The sequence below is a fragment of the Oncorhynchus kisutch genome, linkage group LG14 (assembly GCF_002021735.2).
Source record: "Oncorhynchus kisutch isolate 150728-3 linkage group LG14, Okis_V2, whole genome shotgun sequence".
NCBI lineage: Eukaryota > Metazoa > Chordata > Actinopteri > Salmoniformes > Salmonidae > Oncorhynchus > Oncorhynchus kisutch.
The window spans coordinates 81,284,082-81,302,980 of NC_034187.2; the positions used below are offsets into that span (position 1 = coordinate 81,284,082).

Genomic DNA, 18,899 nt, shown 5'->3' on the forward strand with positions numbered 1-18,899 from the left:
TCTGTGTACGATCTCCTTCACTAGACAAGGGCATTTTATTGGGTTCTCTGATCTCAATGAATCAATTCAATTCAATTCAAGGGGCTTTATTGACATGGGAAACATATCTTAACATTGCCAAGGTAAGTGAGGTAGATAATAAACAAAAGTTAAATAAAAATGAACAGTAAAAAGATAATTTGTTCATTGAACAAAAATCACCTGTTCAAAATGACACAACTTAACATCAAAGTATCACCATTTCAAAATGCAATTCACACATTACATCTGAGATGACTGTCTACTCATTTCATTACATCTGAGATGACTGTCTACTCATTTCATTACATCTGAGATGACTGTCTATTCATTTCATTACATCTGAGATGACTGTCTATTCATTTCATTACATCTGAGATGACTGTCTATTCATTTCATTACATCTGAGATGACTGTCTATTCACTTCATTACAATGATCTCACTATCAACTGATACAACTGCTCAAAATGATAAGTAACTGTTGCATTACTCTTAATGCAGAGTTTTATGGAAACTCACAAACAATATTCCATGTTGAGATCATGAAAGTTTCAGGATAACGAGATCCATTGACACCAATTACCGTGGACCATGAACCAATTGGACGACATTATCTATGGATGTAATATTTCATCCACATTATTTATCAGACACCATTTCTATGGTCTAGTAATGTCAGATTTGGTATATGATAGGCGCCCTGATGAACAAGCCGTCCTTCTCCAGGCCATGGATGATGCATGCAATGACATCACGGCAGACCAGTGTCAGGCCTGGATTCGCCCGAAGATTCTTCCCAAGATGTTTGGCTCATTAAAACATCCATTGTGATGTGGATGAGAACCTGTGGCCAAATCCACAAGACAGGGTTGATGGAGATATAGAAGTACAGTAATCAATCCTTTGTTTTGCTTTTTACAGTAAGCCAGGTGAGGAACACTGCAGTGATGTTTTACAGTAAGCCAGGTGAGGGACACTGCAGTTGATGTTTTACAGTAAGCCAGGTGAGGAACACTGCAGTGATGTTTTACAGTAAGCCAGGTTGAGGAACACTGCAGTGATGTTTTACAGTAAGCCAGGTGAGGAACACTGCAGTGATGTTTTACAGTAAGCCAGGTGAGGAACACTGCAGTGATGTTTTACAGTAAGCCAGGTTGAGGAACACTGCAGTGATGTTTTACAGTAAGCCAGGTGAGGGACACTGCAGTTGATGTTTTACAGTAAGCCAGGTGAGGAACACTGCAGTGATGTTTTACAGTAAGCCAGGTGAGGGACACTGCAGTTGATGTTTTACAGTAAGCCAGGTGAGGGACACTGCAGTGATGTTTTACAGTAAGCCAGGTGAGGAACACTGCAGTGATGTTTTACAGTAAGCCAGGTGAGGAACACTGCAGTGATGTTTTACAGTAAGCCAGGTGAGGAACACTGCAGTGATGTTTTACAGTAAGCCAGGTGAGGAACACTGCAGTGATGTTTTACAGTAAGCCAGGTGAGGAACACTGCAGTGATGTTTTACAGTAAGCCAGGTGAGGAACACTGCAGTGATGTTTTACAGTAAGCCAGGTGAGGAACACTGCAGTGATGTTTTACAGTAAGCCAGGTGAGGAACACTGCAGTGATGTTTTACAGTAGTTTTTTCTTTTTTTGTAGCTAATTATTTTTGCTTTGATTCAAAGAATGATTCCACTGTGTCTGTAGTATTCATAATAAAACCTGTATCACATATTTTTTACTACAATATTTAATGAATGAACGAACAACTTACACAGTGAAACTGTCGGTGTCTTGTGTGTGGGTGATCTAAATGAATGGTCCGATGGTATTTCATGATAAATGAGTTATTTGAACCAATGATTCTGCAAGGTTTCTTTAAAGATATGAATGCACAGTGTAATGTTTTGAACATTGGACAGCCTGTGTTACAAGTGATGACCATTTTGAGTTTTGTGTCTAGAGTTTTGAAAAATGACCACAAGGCTCTGTAATTAGTGCCAAAGGGATTGTAAAAAACTGTATGTACACACAGTTAAAGTACACAAGGGAAAATAAATAAACATTTTGGATTTGTTTTCGAATTCTTTGTGGATCTGTGTAATCTGAGTGAAATATGTGTCTCTAATATGGTCATACATTGGGCAGGAGGTTAGGAAGTGCAGGTCAGTTTCCACCTCATTTTGTGGGCAGTGTGAACATAGGCAGACCTGACTCTCAAGAGAAGACAGGCTACGGTGGCCTTTCTCAATAGCAAGGCTATGCTCACTGAGTCTGTACATAGTCAAAGCTTTCCTTAAGTTTGAGTCAGTCACAGTGGTCAGGTATTCTGCCACTGTGTACTCTCTGTTTAGGGACAAATAGCATTCCAGTCTGCTCTGTTTTTTTGTTAATTCTTTCCAATGTGTCAAGTAATTATCTTTTTGTTTTCTCATGATTTGATTGGGTCTAATTGTGTTGCAGTCCTGGGTCTCTGTGGGATCTGTTTGTGTTTGTGAACAGAGCCCTAGGACCAGCTTGCTTAGGGGACTCTTCTCCAGGTTCATCTCTCTGTCGGTGATGGCTTTGTTATGGAAGGTTTGGGAATCGCTTCCTTTTAGTTGGTTGTAGAATTTAAAGGCTCTTTTCTGGATTTTGATAACTAGCTGGCATCGGCCTAATTCTGCTCTGCATTATTTGGTGTTCTACGTTGTACATGGAGGATATTTTTGCAGAATTCTGCATGCAGAGTCTCAATTTGGTGTTCATCCCATTTTGTGAATTCTTGGTTGATGAGTGAACCCCAGACCTCACAACCATAAAGGACAATGGGTTTTGTAACTGATTCAAGTATTTTTAGCCAGATCCTAATTGGTATGTCGAATTTTACGTTCCTTTTGATGGCATGGAATGTCCTTCTTGCCTTGTCTCTCAGATCGTTCACAGCTTTGTGGAAGTTACCTGTTGCGCTGATGTTTAGGCCGAGGTATGTATCGTTTTTTGTGTGCTCTAGGGCAACGGTTCTAGATGGAATTAATATTTGTGGTCATGGCAACTGGACCTTTTTTGGAACACCATTGTTGTTTTTTTACTGAGATTTACTGTCAGGGTCCAGGTCTGACAGAATATCTAGGTGCTGCTGTAGGCCCTCCTTGGTTGGGGATAACAGCACCAGATCATCAGCAAACAGTAGACGTTTGACTAAAGTGAGTTCGGGTGCTTGGAGAAGAAGAAGACAGAATGTAAACTACTCAACATGGAGAAGTGATTGATAAACTGGAGGCCATGTTTCAGAAGGCACAGGTTGACATGGAGTACATGGAGAAGCAGCTGAGGCTGGACTTCCCGACTAATGCTCCAGGTAACGCTCCTCCTTCTCAAAACCGATTGGAGAAGGTCACAAGGGGAGGGACTTTTAGGAGAGGAGATAGGATGCGAGGAATCATGAAAAGATAGATTGAGGTCTGATAAGTAGTCAGTAGGTATAGAGCTGCATCTAGTGGCCACGGGCAGGTACTGACAGTGTTTACAGGCAGAAAAGGCTAACAGACTAACAGATACGGAGAGATCTGACAGAAAGGTCGCATCCCAAAATGGCACCCTATTTCCATAGTGCACTACATTTGATCAGAGCTCTATGGACCCTAGTCAAAAATAGTGCACTACATTTGATCAGAGCTCTATGGACCCTAGTCAAAAGTAGTGCACTACATTTGATCAGAACTCTATGGACCCTAGTCAAAAGTAGTGCACTATAAAGGGAATGGAGAGCCATTTGAGACTAAGCCAGAGGACAGGACTGGCTGGCTGGCTGACTGGCTGGTTGGTTGGCTGGCTGACTGGCTGGTTGGTTGGCTGGTTGGCTAGTTGAGTTTTTGGCTGGCTGGTTGACTGGCTGGTTGGTTGGCTGGCTGGCTGGTTGGCTAGTTGAGTGTTTGGCTGGCTGGTTGACTGGCTGGCTAGTTGGCTGGTTGGCTAGTTGAGTGGTTGGCTGGCTGGCTAGTTGGCTGCTTGGCTGGCTGACTGGTTGGTTGGCTGGTTGACTGACTGGCTAGTTGACTGGTTGGCTGGATGGCTGGCTGACTGGTTGGCTCTCATCATGTCCTGGTCATTTCTTGTTTATCTGACGGTGTGTCTCTCCTCTCGTTCCCAGGAGGCTGTGCTATAATCCGTCCTCCCAGAGATGGAGGGATAAGGTACAGAGGACTGACCCAAGAGCAGGTAGGGGGATGCAGGTTTATGTACTGTACTAGATTGTAACAAATGTAGATGACAATTATTCAACAGGTACAGCTCCCTATCTCACGTTATGTGTGTGTGTGTGTATCCAGATCCGCAGTGTGCATGTGCTACCTCTGGACTATGAGATTGAGTACATCTGCAGAGGGAACAGAGTGATCATAGGTCCCAATGTTAGGAAGTGTCTACCCAACGGTACCTGGACTGACCTCACCCAGCGCAGCAAATGTTGTGAGTATCTCTTCTACTCTAATACACTAATCTGTAACTGACCATATATCCATATATTTGCTTCCACGTGTGACGGACTGGGTGTCCTGTGCACCACAAGACTGTGTTAGCCCACAGAGCTAAAGTCTAGGCATTCGCATTGGGCAGCTAACGAAGGTCCAGTCTTAGTCAAGGTTACTCATAAACTCTCCATCTCTTTCTGCTTCGACCCGTCTTTCTTCATCGTGCGTACTGTCTACTTTCAGCCCCTTCAAAACAGGGGGTCTACTCCTTTTAGAACGAGGTAAGGCCCTCTAACATCCATTCACATACTCGACTGCTATCCACTGAAAGCATGCAGCTTTTTCATGGCAACGATGGTACGTCTCTATAACCCCTGTCGACTCTCTGTAACCCCTGTCGACTCTCTATAACCCCTGTCGACTTTCTGTAACCCCTGTCGACTCTCTGTAACCCCTGTCGACTCTCTATATACCCTGTCGACTTTCTGTAACCCCTGTCGACTTTCTGTAACCCCTGTCGACTCTCTGTAACCCCTGTCGACTCTCTGTAACACTTGTCGACTCTCTATAACCCCTGTCGACTCTCTATAACCCCTGTCGACTCTCTATAACCCCTGTCGACTCTCTATAACCCCTGTCGACTCTCTATAACCCCTGTCGACTCTCTATAACCCCTGTCGACTCTCTATAAGTCCTGTCAACTATCTATAAGTCCTGTCGACTCTCTATAACCCCTGTCGACTCTCTATAACCCCTGTCGACTCTCTAACCCCTGTCGACTCTCTATAACCCCTGTCGACTCACTATAACCCGTGTCGACTCACTATAACCCCTGTCGACTCTCTATAACCCCTATCGACTCTCTATAACCCCTGTCGACTCTCTATAACCCCTGTCGACTCTCTAACCCCTGTCGACTCTCTATAACCCCTGTCGACTCACTATAACCCCTGTCGACTCACTATAACCCCCGTCGACTCTCTAACCCCTGTCGACTCTCTATAACCCCTGTCGACTCACTATAACCCCTGTCGACTCACTATAACCCCTGTCGACTATCTATAACCCCTGTTGACTCTCTATAACCCCTGTCGACTCTCTATAACCCCTGTCGACTCTGTAACCCCTGTCGACTCTCTGTAACCCCTGTCGACTCTCTGTAACCCCTGTCGACTCACTGTAACCCCTGTCGACTCACTGTAACCCATGTCGACTCTCTATAACCCCTGTCGACTCTCTATAACCCCTGTCGACTCTGTAACCCCTGTCGACTCACTGTGACCCCATGTTGACTCTCTATAACCCCTGTCGACTCTGTAACCCCTGTCGACTCTCTGTAACCCCTGTCGACTCTCTATAACCCCTGTCGACTCACTGTAACCCCTGTCGACTCACTGTAACCCATGTCGACTCTCTATAACCCCTGTCGACTCTCTATAACCCCTGTCGACTCTGTAACCCCTGTCGACTCACTATGACCCCATGTCGACTCTGTAACCCCTGTCGACTCACTGTGACCCCATGTTGACTCTCTATAACCCCTGTTGACTCTCTATAACCCCTGTCGACTCTGTAACCCCTGTCGACTCACTGTGACCCCATGTCGACTCTCTATAACCCCTGTCGACTCTCTATAACCCCTGTCGACTCTGTAACCCCTGTCGACTCACTGTGACCCCATGTCGACTCTCTATAACCCCTGTCGACTCTCTATAACCCCTGTCAACTCTCTATAACCCCTGTCGACTCACTGTGACCCCATGTCGACTCTCTATAACCCCTGTCGACTCACTGTAACCCATGTCGACTCTCTATAACCCCTGTTGACTCTCTGTAACCCCTGTCGACTCTGTAACCCCATGTCGACTCACTGTGTTCCACTCTTTAGGTATCTTTTCTGTGTTTTTCTCTCACTCTTTACGAAAAATCTTCACAGGCTCAGTTGCTTGTCCACTTGCATGTTATAGTACAGGGAGAATGATACAGTAACATTATGGAAGCATATTAGAACCTAAAACCTGAGGAATACATTTTCTCCTGCCCCCCAACCCCCTCAACCCTACCTCCCTCCCTCCTTCCTTCCATCTCACCCATACCCCCTCTAACCCTGACACCCCCTTCCCTCCCTCCCTCCCTCCCTCCCTCCCTCCCTCCCTCCCTCCCTCCCTCCCTCCCTCCCTCCCTCCCTCCCTCCCTCCCTCCCTCCCTCCCTCCCTCCCTCCCTCCCTCCCTCCCTCCCTCCCTCCCTCCCTCCCTCCCTCCCTCCCTCACCCCTCCCTCTCATCCATAACCTCTCTAACCCTGATCTATCCTTCCATCCCCTAGTACTACAGTGCCCGCGGGTGTGGACGTCTCTGGAGAACGGGCGCGTATCCCAGTGGCCCCTGGGGCCCCCAGTGGAGGGGATGGTACTGCAGTACAGCTGTCTGCCAGGATTCATCCTGGTCGGCAGGAACTCAACACACTGCAACAAGCTGGGCAAGTGGGACTCTCCCAAACCCGTATGCCACTGTGAGTAAAGATACTGAAGCGATATAGTGCTTTGATCAAAAAGTGGATCTTAGGACTACCTGATGTACATTTTTACCAGAACCAATTTTGGATTTGTTCTGCTAGTCTATAGCTCTGTTAGTGTATGTCTCTAAGTGTATGTCTCTGTAAGTGTATGGCTCTGTTAGTGTATTGCTCTGTTAGTGTATGGCTCTGTTAGTGTATGGCTCTGCTAGTGTATGGCTCTGCTAGTGTATGGCTCTGCTAGTGTATGGCTCTGTTAGTGTATGGCTCTGCTAGTGTATGGCTCTGTTAGTGTATGGCTCTGTTAGTGTATGGCTCTGTTAGTGTATGGCTCTGTTAGTGTATGGCTCTATTAGTGTATGGCTCTGCTAGTGTATGGCTCTGTTAGTGTATGGCTCTGTAAGTGTATGGCTCTGCTAGTGTATGGCTCTGCTAGTGTATGGCTCTATTAGTGTATGGGTCTATTAGTGTATGGCTCTGCTAGTGTATGGCTCTGTTAGTGTATGGCTCTGTAAGTGTATGGCTCTGCTAGTGTATGGCTCCGCTAGTGTATGGCTCTGTTAGTGTATGGCTCTGTTAGTGTATGGCTCTATTAGTGTATGGCTCTGTTAGTGTATGGCTCTATTAGTGTATGGCTCTGTTAGTGTATGGCTCTGTAAGTGTATGGCTCTGCTAGTGTATGGCTCTGTTAGTGTATGGCTCTGTAAGTGTATGGCTCTGTTAGTGTATGGCTCTGTTAGTGTATGGCTCTGTAAGTGTATGGCTCTGCTAGTGTATGGCTCTATTAGTGTATGGCTCTGTAAGTTTATGGCTCTGTTAGTGTATGGCTCTGTTAGTGTATGGCTCTGTTAGTGTATGGCTCTGTTAGTGTATGGCTCTATTAGTGTATGGCTCTGTTAGTGTATGGCTCTGTTAGTGTATGGCTCTGTTAGTGTATGGCTCTGTTAGTGTATGGCTCTGTTAGTGTATGGCTCTGCTAGTGTATGGCTCTGTTAGTGTATGGCTCTGTTAGTGTATGGCTCTGTTAGTGTATGGCTCTGTTAGTGTATGGCTCTGTTAGTGTATGGCTCTGTTAGTGTATGGCTCTGCTAGTGTATGGCTCTGCTAGTGTATGGCTCTGCTAGTGTATGGCTCTGTTAGTGTATGGCTCTGCTAGTGTATGGCTCTATTAGTGTATGGCTCTGCTAGTGTATGGCTCTATTAGTGTATGGCTCTATTAGTGTATGGCTCTATTAGTGTATGGCTCTGTAAGTTTATGGCTCTGCTAGTGTATGGCTCTATTAGTGTATGGCTCTGCTAGTGTATGGCTCTATTAGTGTATGGCTCTGCTAGTGTATGGCTCTATTAGTGTATGGCTCTATTAGTGTATGGCTCTATTAGTGTATGGCTCTATTAGTGTATGGCTCTATTAGTGTATGGCTCTGTAAGTTTATGGCTCTGCTAGTGTATGGCTCTGCTAGTGTATGGCTCTATTAGTGTATGGCTCTATTAGTGTATGGCTCTGCTAGTGTATGGCTCTGTAAGTGTATGGCTCTGTTAGTGTATGGCTCTGTTAGTGTATGGCTCTGTTTACAGTAAGATATCAAGTAGTTCTATATCCAGTATGTATTGTGTGTATTGAAACTAACACAATTCTCTGTTTTGTTCTTCCACCGTGTGTCCATGTTGAAGATGACAGACATTACACAGGTAAGACCATTTCCCAACATGTCTCCTGTAAGATTGTATTGATTTTTAGTTAATTGCTATCCATGTAGTTTTTCCATGTAGTTTTACCATTTAGTGCTGTGTATAGGTACGTCTAAAGGGAAACTAGCAAAGGGAAATACCACGAGCAAGCAGTTGCTTATGAACAGATACGTTTGTTGATAGTTTGACCATGTGTAGATCTGCTATATGGGACTATTCAAATGAAGTGTGAGTTTTTTTTCTGTAGCCTCTCGAGCCGCCTCATCCCGCGAGCTTACACGAATGGTTGATATCCGGGCAGCGGATGGTTCGGAGGCTCGTGAGTCTAACATTTTTTGTAGAAGCTGCCGATTTCTATTATCTGATAAATTGATCGCTTTGTCAATCCTGCACATGATGGCAGTGTTGCACTGGAAATAAATCTGGGTTTAACGTCACAATAACGTCATACTCTTGATTGCATGTGATTAAGAAAACTATAGACTATAAACTATTTACTTACTTTATTTATCTAGGTAGTCTCAATATTTATTTAGACTTTATTTATCCAGGTAGTGTCATTATTTATTTATCCTTTATTTATCCAGGTATTCTCATTATTTATTTATCCTTTATTTATCCAGGTAGTGTCATTATTTATTTATCCTTTAATTCTCATTATTTATTTAGCCTGTTCTTTGTGCGGGATTGTTTGTGTGACATTTGTGCATGTTTGAGACTAACGTGTTTTGATCCTGTTCGTGGGTGTTGCTGGACTGGGTGTTTGCGGCATTTGTTTTTGTGAGCGCCCGGTGTTACGTGGGGTGGCCTATGTTCGCCGTGTGTGCATTAAAGAGCACTCCCTTGAACTCTCTGTTTCCTGCGCCTGACTCCACACACACTACACCCAGATCGTTACACTAGGGTGTCCCAGATTAGACTGGGTTTGATTTACAGGAGTATTTATGGTTCTACAACCCAGATATCTAACTGATTTACTTCTCTCATGTTAGGGATGCACACAATCACAGCACCAGATCAGCTGTTGCTATTGTGTGCTTATACATGTTCAGGAGTAATTTTATTTATTTTATTTTATTTTACCTTTATTTAACCAGGCAAGTCAGTTAAGAACAAATTCTTATTTTCAATGACGGCCTAGGAACAGTGGGTTAACTGCCTGTTCAGGGGCAGAACGACAGATTTGTACCTTGTCAGCTCGGGGGTGTGAACTTGCAACCTTCCGGTTACTAGTCCAACGCTCTAACCACTAGGCTACCCTGCCACCCCAGTAATGCCGGGAAAGGTACTTTCTTGTATACTGGAGCCTAAAAATGACGCCCTCTCTGGGCAGCTTTAAAAAGGAAGTGTTTGATGTCTTCTGTGCCCATTTGAATGTCCCTGTTCTCCCCTACGATTAGATAGATGTTCTTCTTCTTTGATTCTTATGTTTTATTATCTCGCTGTCATCCTGCAGTTCAACCTTGTTGGATCTTGCCTAGCCATTTTGTCTCGATGGAAATAAGTCCCGGAATTGATTGTGCTTTGTCCTTGATGATGTGTATTTCTGGCTTTTTTAAAGTTTTATGTGTGTCTGTTTTTTTTTTAATGGTCGAATTAATAAACTAAACATGCAAAAGTGATTGTTTTTGATAAAAAAAGGCTTTATCTACCTTCCCAACTAATTAGAAACTTCAAACATTTATTTTCATGGGAAAGATGTTTCATGTTTCTGGACGATGCACCACGATGCACCATGCTGGACGATGCACCACGATGCACCATGTTGTTGACAACATGACCGAGCAGCGCAGATTACTGTTCATTTGAGAAGGGCTCTCCTCTCTCCCTACTTTTGCGTAACATAAATCCTCCAATAATTTGTGATTGTATTATCGGGAGTCTTTCGCTCCCGCCTGCTGTGAACTGGACTCCTACTTACTAGCTAGGTAGCTAGATAGCTAGCACAGGGTCGCTCCCGCCTGCTGTGATCTGGACTGCTACTTAGTAGCTAGGTAGCTAGATAGCTAGCACAGGGTCGCTCCCGCCTGCTGTGAACTGGACTCCTACTTACTAGCTAGGTAGCTAGATAGCTAGCACAGTGTCGCTCTCGCCTACTGTGATCTGGACTCCTACTTACTAGCTAGGTAGCTAGATAGCTAGCACAGGGTCGCTCCCGCCTGCTGTGATCTGGACTCCTACTTACTAGCTAGGTAGCTAGATAGCTAGCACAGTGTCGCTCTCGCCTACTGTGATCTGGACTCCTACTTACTAGCTAGGTAGCTAGATAGCTAGCACAGTGTCGCTCCCGCCTACTGTGATCTGGACTCCTACTTACTAGCTAGGTAGCTAGATAGCTAGCACAGTGTCGCTCTCGCCTGCTGTGAACTGGACTCCTACTTACTAGCTAGGTAGCTAGATAGCTAGCACAGGGTCGCTCCCGCCTGCTGGGATCTGGACTCCTACTTACTAGCTAGGTAGCTAGATAGCGAGCACAGTGTCGCTCTCGCCTGCTGTGAACTGTGTCGGAGGAAACACCGTACACCTGGCGACCGTGTCAGCGTGCACTGCGCCCGGCCCGCCACAGGAGTCACTAGTGCACGATGAGACAAGGATATCCCTGCTGGCCAAACCCTCCCCTAAGCCGGACGACGCTGGGCCAATTCTGCGCCGCCCTATGGGCCTCCCGGTCGCGGCCGGCTGCGATAGAGCCTGGACTCAAACCCAGAATCTCTAGTGGCACAGCTAGCACTAGGATGCAGTGCCTTTGACCACTGCGCCACTCGCGAGGCCTCTCGCCTGCTGTGTACTGGACTCCTACTTACTAGTTAGGTAGCTAGATAGCTTGCAGCGGTGTCACTCCTGCCAGCTGTGTACTGGACTCCTACTTGCTAGCTAGGAAGCTAGATAGCTAGCACAGTGTCACTCTCGCCTGCTGTGAACTGGAATCTTACCGACCATCACCCCTGGTGAGACAAAACCGTGACTCGTCAGTGAAGAGCACTTTTTCCAGTCCTGACTGTGGGTTTGTGCCCATAGGTGACGTTGTTGCCGGTGATGACTGGTGAGGACCTGGCTTACAACAGGCCTACAAGCCCTCAGTCCAGCCTCTCTCTGCGTATTGCGGACAGTCTGAGCACTGATGGAGGGATTATGCGTTCCTGGTGTAACTCAGGCAGTTGTTGCCATCCTGTACCTGTCCCGCAGGAGTGATATTTGGATGTACCGATCCTGTGTTGTTACACGTGGTCTGCCACTGCGAGGACGATCAGCTGTCTGTCCTGTCTCCCTGTAGCGCTGTCTTAGGCGTTTCACAGTACGGACATTGCTATTTATTTCCCTGGCCACATCTGCAGTCCTCATGCCTCCTTGCAGCATGCTCAAGGCATGTTCGCGCAGATGAGCAGGGACCCTGGACATCTTTCTTTTGGTGTTTTTCAGAGTCAGTAGAAAAGCCTCATTAGTGTCCTAAGTTTTCATAACTGTGACCTTAATTGCCTTCCGTCTGTAAGCTGCTAGTGTCTTAACGACCGTTCCACAGGTGCATGTTCATTAATTGTTTATGGTTCATTGAGCAAGCATGGGAAACAGTGTTTCAACCCTTTACAATAAAGAACAGTGAAGTTATTTGGATTTTTACAAATTATCTTTGAAAGACAGGGTCCTGAAAAAGGGATGTTTTTTTTGTTGCTGACTTTGTTGCCATTCACATACTGTCAACACTCATCAAATGTACATCAACCCTCCTTATCAATGTTTTCGTAAGGTTTAGAAAATGAAAGAAACCAAACCATGATTATTCTCTCCTTACTAGAAGACAATGTTTTCATTTAAGTCTACCCTAACAATATTACTCTATATTTTTAATACCAACCTCTGCTGGATATTCCCTTTCTGCTTCACTCTACTACTTTACACTACTACTACACTACTACTTTACACTACTACTTTACACTACTACTTTGCACTACTACTTTACACTACTACTTTGCACTACTACTTTACACTACTACTACACTACTACTTTACACTACTACTTTACACTAATACTGCACTACTACTTTACACTACTACTTTACACTAATACTACACGACTACTTTACACTACTACTTTACACTACTACTACACTACTACTTTACACTACTACTTTACACTACTACTTTACACTAATACTACAATACTATTTTCCACTACTACATTACACTACTACTGCACTACTACTTTACACTAATACTTTACACTAATACTACACTACTACTTTACACTACTAGTGGTGCGTACAGCCCAGTGATGTACTGGGCCGTACGCACTACCCTCTGTAGTGCCTTGCGGTCAGAGGCCGAGCAATTGCCATACCAGGCAGTGATGCAACCTGCTCTCGATGGTGCAGCTGTAGAACCTTTTGAGGATCTCAGGACCCATGCCAAATCTTTTTAGTTTCCTGAGGGGGAATAGGCTTTGACGTGCCCTCTTCACAACTGTCTTGGTGTGTTTGGACCATTCTAGTTTGTTGTTGATGTGGTCACCAAGGAACTTGAAGCTCTCAACCTGATCCACTACAGCTCTGTCGATGAGAATGGGGGTGTGCTTGGTCCTCATTTTCCTGTAGTCCACAATAATCTCATTAGTCTTGGTTACGTTGAGGGATAGGTTGTTATTCTGGCACCACCCCGCCAGGTCTCTGACTTCCTCCCTATAGGCTGTCTCATTGTTGTCGGTGATCAGGCCTACCACTGTTGTGTCATCTGCAAACTTAATGATGGTATTGGAGTCGTGCCTGGCCATGTAGTCATGGGTGAACAGGGAGTACAGGAGGGGACTGAGCACGCATCCCTGGGGAGCTCCAGTTTTGAGGATCAGCGTGGCAGATGTGTTGCTACCACCTGAGGGCAGCCCGTCAGGAAGTCCAGGATCTAGTTGCAGAGGGAGGTGTTTAGTCCCAGGATCTTTAGCTTAGTGATGAGCTTTGAGGGTACTATGGTGTTGAACGCTGAGCTGTAGTCAATGAATAGCATTCTCACATAAGTGTTCCTTTTGTCCAGGTGGGAAAGGGCAGTGTGGAGTGCAATAGAGATTGCATCATCTGTGGATCAGTTAGGGCGGTATGCAAATTGGAGTCGGTCTAGGTTAATGGTGTTGATGTGAGCCATTACCAACCGGCTGTGCTTCCCTTTGTAGTCTGTGATAGTTTGCAAGCCCTGCCACATAAGATTAGCGTTGGAGCCGGTGTAGTATTATTCAATCTTAGCCCTGTATTGACGCTTTGCCTGTTTGATTGTTCGTCGCAGGGCATAGCACGATTTCTTGTAAGCTTCCGGGTTAGAGTCCAGCACCTTGAAAGTGGCAGCTCTACCATTTAGCTCAATGTGAATTTTGCCTGTACTCCATGGCTTCTGGTTGGGGTATGTACTTACAGTCACTGTGGGGACGACGTCCTAGATGCACTTATTGATAAAGCCAGTGACTGATGTGGTGTATTCCTCAATGCCATGGGAAGAATCCCAGAACATATTCCAGTCTGTGATAGGAAAACAGTCCTGTAGTTTAGCATCTGCTTCATCTGACCACTTTTCTTATAGACCGAGTCACTAGTGCTTCCTGCTTTAATTTTTGCTTGTAAGCAGGAATCAAAAGTATAGAGTTGTGGTCGGATTTACCAAATGGAGGGCGAGGAAGAGCTTTGTACGCGTCTCTGTGTGTGGAGTACAGGTGATCTAGAATTGTTTCCCCTCTGGTTGCACATTTTACATGTTGATGGAAATTTGGTAGAACTGATTTAAGTTTCCCTGCATTTAAAGTCTCCGGCCACTAGGAGCGCCACCTCTGGGTGAGTGGTTTCCTGTTTGCTTATTTCCTTATACAGCTGGCTGAGTGTGGTCTTATTGCCAGCATCTGTCTGTGGTGGTAAATAAACAGCCACGAAAAGTATAGCTGAAAACTCTCTAGGCAAGTAGTGTGGCCTGCAATTTATCACAATATACTCTACTTCAGACGAGCAAAATCTAGAGACTTCCTTAGATTTCGTGCATCAGCTGTTGTTTACAAATATCCACAGACCCCCCCCTCATCTTTACCAGAGTGTGCTGTTCTATCTTGCCAGTGCAGCGTGTATCTCGCTAGCTGAATATCCATGTCGTCATTCAGCCACGATTCCGTGAAACATAGGATATTACAGTTTTTGATGTCCCGTTGGAAGAATATTCATGATCGTACCTCGTCTAGTTTATTGTTCAATGATTGTACGTTGGAGATATAATATTGACGGTAACGGCAGCTTTCCCAGGCGCCTTCTCCGGGTCCTGACTAGGCATCTGGCTCTTTGTCCTCTGTACCTGCATCGCTTCCTCTTGCAAATAACTAGGATGTCGGTCCTGTGGGGTGTTTGGAGAAAGTCTTGTGCGTCTTGCATGTTGAAGAAAAAATCTTTGTCTAATCCGAGGTGAGTGATCTCTGTCCTGATATCCAGAAGCTCTTTGTCTATTCCGAGGTGAGTGATCTCTGTCCTGATATCCAGAAGCTCTTTGTCTAATCCGAGGTGAGTGATCGCTGTCCTGATATCCAGAAGCTCTTTGTCTAATCCGAGGTGAGTGATCTCTGTCCTGATATCCAGAAGCTCTTTGTCTAATCCGAGGTGATTGATCGCTGTCCTGATATCCAGAAGCTCTTTGTCTAATCCGAGGTGAGTGATCGCTGTCCTGATATCCAGAAGCTCTTTGTCTAATCCGAGGTGAGTGATCTCTGTCCTGATATCCAGAAGCTCTTTGTCTAATCCGAGGTGATTGATCGCTGTCCTGATATCCAGAAGCTCTTTGTCTAATCCGAGGTGAGTGATCGCTGTCCTGATATCCAGAAGCTCTGTGTCTAATCTGAGGTGAGTGATCTCTGTCCTGATATCCAGAAGCTCTTTGTCTAATCCGAGGTGAGTGATCTCTGTCCTGATATCCAGAAGCTCTGTGTCTAATCCGAGGTGAGTGATCGCTGTCCTGATATCCAGAAGCTCTTTGTCTAATCCGAGGTGAGTGATCTCTGTCCAGATATCCAGAAGCTCTTTGTCTAATCCGAGGTGAGTGATCGCTGTCCTGATATCCAGAAGCTCTTTGTCTAATCCGAGGTGAGTGATCGCTGTCCTGATATCTAGAAGCTCTTTGTCTAATCCGAGGTGAGTGATCGCTGTCCTGATATCCAGAAGCTCTTTGTCTAATCCGAGGTGAGTGATCGCTGTCCTGATATCCAGAAGCTCTTTGTCTAATCCGAGGTGAGTGAACGCTGTCCTGATATCCAGAAGCTCTTTGTCTAATCCGAGGTGAGTGATCTCTGTCCTGATATCCAGAAGCTCTTTGTCTAATCCGAGGTGAGTGATCTCTGTCCTGATATCCAGAAGCTATTTGTCTAGTCCGAGGTGAGTGATCGCTGTCCTGATATCCAGAAGCTCTTTGTCTAATCCGAGGTGAGTGATCTCTGTCCTGATATCCAGAAGCTCTTTGTCTAGTCCGAGGTGAGTGATCGCTGTCCTGATATCCAGAAACTCTTTGTCTAATCCGAGGTGATTGATCGCTGTCCTGATATCTAGAAGCTCTTTGTCTAATCCGAGGTGAGTGATCGCTGTCCTGATATCTAGAAGCTCTTTGTCTAATCCGAGGTGAGTGATCGCTGTCCTGATATCCAGAAGCTCTTTGTCTAATCCGAGGTGAGTGATCGCTGTCCTGATATCCAGAAGCTCTTTGTCTAATCCGAGGTGAGTGATCGCTGTCCTGATATCCAGAAGCTCTTTGTCTGGTAAACCTTGGTATAGCATGGGTGTAGTAGGCATCGTGGTGCTAGTAAACCTTGGTATAGCATGGGTGTAGTAGGCATCGTGGTGCTGGTAAACCTTGGTATAGCATGGGTGTAGTAGGCATCGTGGTGCTGGTAAACCTTGGTATAGCATGGGTGTAGTAGGCATCGTGGTGCTGGTAAACCTTGGTATAGCATGGGTGCAGTAGGCATCGTGGTGCTGGTAAACCTTGGTATAGCATGGGTGTAGTAGGCATCGTGGTGCTGGTAAACCTTGGTATAGCATGGGTGTAGTAGGCATCGTGGTGCTGGTAAACCTTGGTATAGCATGGGTGTAGTAGGCATCGTGGTGCTGGTAAACCTTGGTATAGCATGGGTGTAGTAGGCATTGTGGTGCTGGTAAACCTTGGTATAGCAGGGTGTAGTAGGCATCGTGGTGCTGGTAAACCTTGGTATAGCAGGGTGTAGTAGGCATCGTGGTGCTGGTAAACCTTGGTATAGCAGGGTGTAGTAGGCATCGTGGTGCTGGTAAACCTTGGTATAGCATGGGTGTAGTAGGCATCGTGGTGCTGGTAAACCTTGGTATAGCATGGGTGTAGTAGGCATCGTGGTGCTGGTAAACCTTGGTATAGCAGGGTGTAGTAGGCATCGTGGTGCTGGTAAACCTTGGTATAGCATGGGTGTAGTAGGCATCGTGGTGCTGGTAAACCTTGGTATAGCATGGGTGTAGTAGGCATCGTGGTGCTGGTAAACCTTGGTATAGCAGGGTGTAGTAGGCATCGTGGTGCTGGTAAACCTTGGTATAGCATGGGTGTAGTAGGCATCATGGTGCTGGTAAACCTTGGTATAGCATGGGTGTAGTAGGCATCGTGGTGCTGGTAAACCTTGGTATAGCAGGGTGTAGTAGGCATCGTGGTGCTGGTAAACCTTGGTATAGCATGGGTGTAGTAGGCATCGTGGTGCTGGTAAACCTTGGTATAGCATGGGTGTAGTAGGCATCGTGGTGCTGGTAAACCTTGGTATAGCATGGGTGTAGTAGGCATCGTGGTGCTGGTAAACCTTGGTATAGCATGGGTGTAGTAGGCATCGTGGTGCCGGTAAACCTTGGTATAGCATGGGTGTAGTAGGCATCGTGGTGCTGGTAAACCTTGGTATAGCATGGGTGTAGTAGGCATCGTGGTGCTGGTCAACCTTGGTATAGCATGGGTGTAGTAGGCATCGTGGTGCTGGTAAACCTTGGTATAACAGGGTGTAGTAGGCATCGTGGTGCTGGTAAACCTTGGTATAGCATGGGTGTAGTAGGCATCGTGGTGCTGGTAAACCTTGGTATAGCATGGGTGTAGTAGGCATCGTGGTGCTGGTAAACCTTGGTATAGCAGGGTGTAGTAGGCATCGTGGTGCTGGTAAACCTTGGTATAGCATGGGTGTAGTAGGCATCGTGGTGCTGGTAAACCTTGGTATAGCATGGGTGTAGTAGGCATCGTGGTGCCGGTAAACCTTGGTATAGCATGGGTGTAGTAGGCATCGTGGTGCCGGTAAACCTTGGTATAGCATGGGTGTAGTAGGCATCGTGGTGCTGGTAAACCTTGGTATAGCATGGGTGTAGTAGGCATCGTGGTGCTGGTAAACCTTGGTATAGCATGGGTGTAGTAGGCATCGTGGTGCTGGTAAACCTTGGTATAGCATGGGTGTAGTAGGCATCGTGGTGCTGGTAAACCTTGGTATAACAGGGTGTAGTAGGCATCGTGGTGCTGGTAAACCTTGGTATAGCATGGGTGTAGTAGGCATCGTGGTGCTGGTAAACCTTGGTATAGCATGGGTGTAGTAGGCATCGTGGTGCTGGTAAACCTTGGTATAGCATGGGTGTAGTAGGCATCGTGGTGCTGGTAAACCTTGGTATAGCAGGGTGTAGTAGGCATCGTGGTGCTGGTAAACCTTGGTATAGCATGGGTGTAGTAGGCATCGTGGTGCTGGTAAACCTTGGTATAGCATGGGTGTAGTAGGCATCGTGGTGCTGGTAAACCTTGGTATAGCATGGGTGTAGTAGGCATCGTGGTGCTGGTAAACCTTGGTATAGCAGGGTGTAGTAGGCATCGTGGTGCTGGTAAACCTTGGTATAGCATGGGTGTAGTAGGCATCGTGGTGCTGGTAAACCTTGGTATAGCATGGGTGTAGTAGGCATCGTGGTGCTGGTAAACCTTGGTATAACAGGGTGTAGTAGGCATCGTGGTGCTGGTAAACCTTGGTATAGCATGGGTGTAGTAGGCATCGTGGTGCTGGTAAACCTTGGTATAGCATGGGTGTAGTAGGCATCGTGGTGCTGGTAAACCTTGGTATAGCATGGGTGTAGTAGGCATCGTGGTGCTGGTAAACCTTGGTATAGCATGGGTGTAGTAGGCATCGTGGTGCTGGTAAACCTTGGTATAGCAGGGTGTAGTAGGCATCGTGGTGCTGGTAAACCTTGGTATAGCAGGGTGTAGTA

General features: G+C 46.0%; 1 protein-coding gene across 1 annotated transcript in view; it reads left to right on the forward strand.

Annotated features, from left to right (window-relative positions):
* The window catches only part of LOC109875904 (gamma-aminobutyric acid type B receptor subunit 1-like), a 328,979-nt gene that overhangs the window by 84,012 nt on the left and 226,068 nt on the right, over positions 1-18,899 (forward strand). The window contains exons 3-6 of the mRNA XM_031789059.1: positions 4,143-4,210; positions 4,321-4,459; positions 6,787-6,972; positions 8,647-8,664. Coding sequence (XP_031644919.1) covers positions 4,143-4,210; positions 4,321-4,459; positions 6,787-6,972; positions 8,647-8,664 — 411 coding nt within the window. The remainder of the gene's footprint in view (positions 1-4,142; positions 4,211-4,320; positions 4,460-6,786; positions 6,973-8,646; positions 8,665-18,899) is intronic.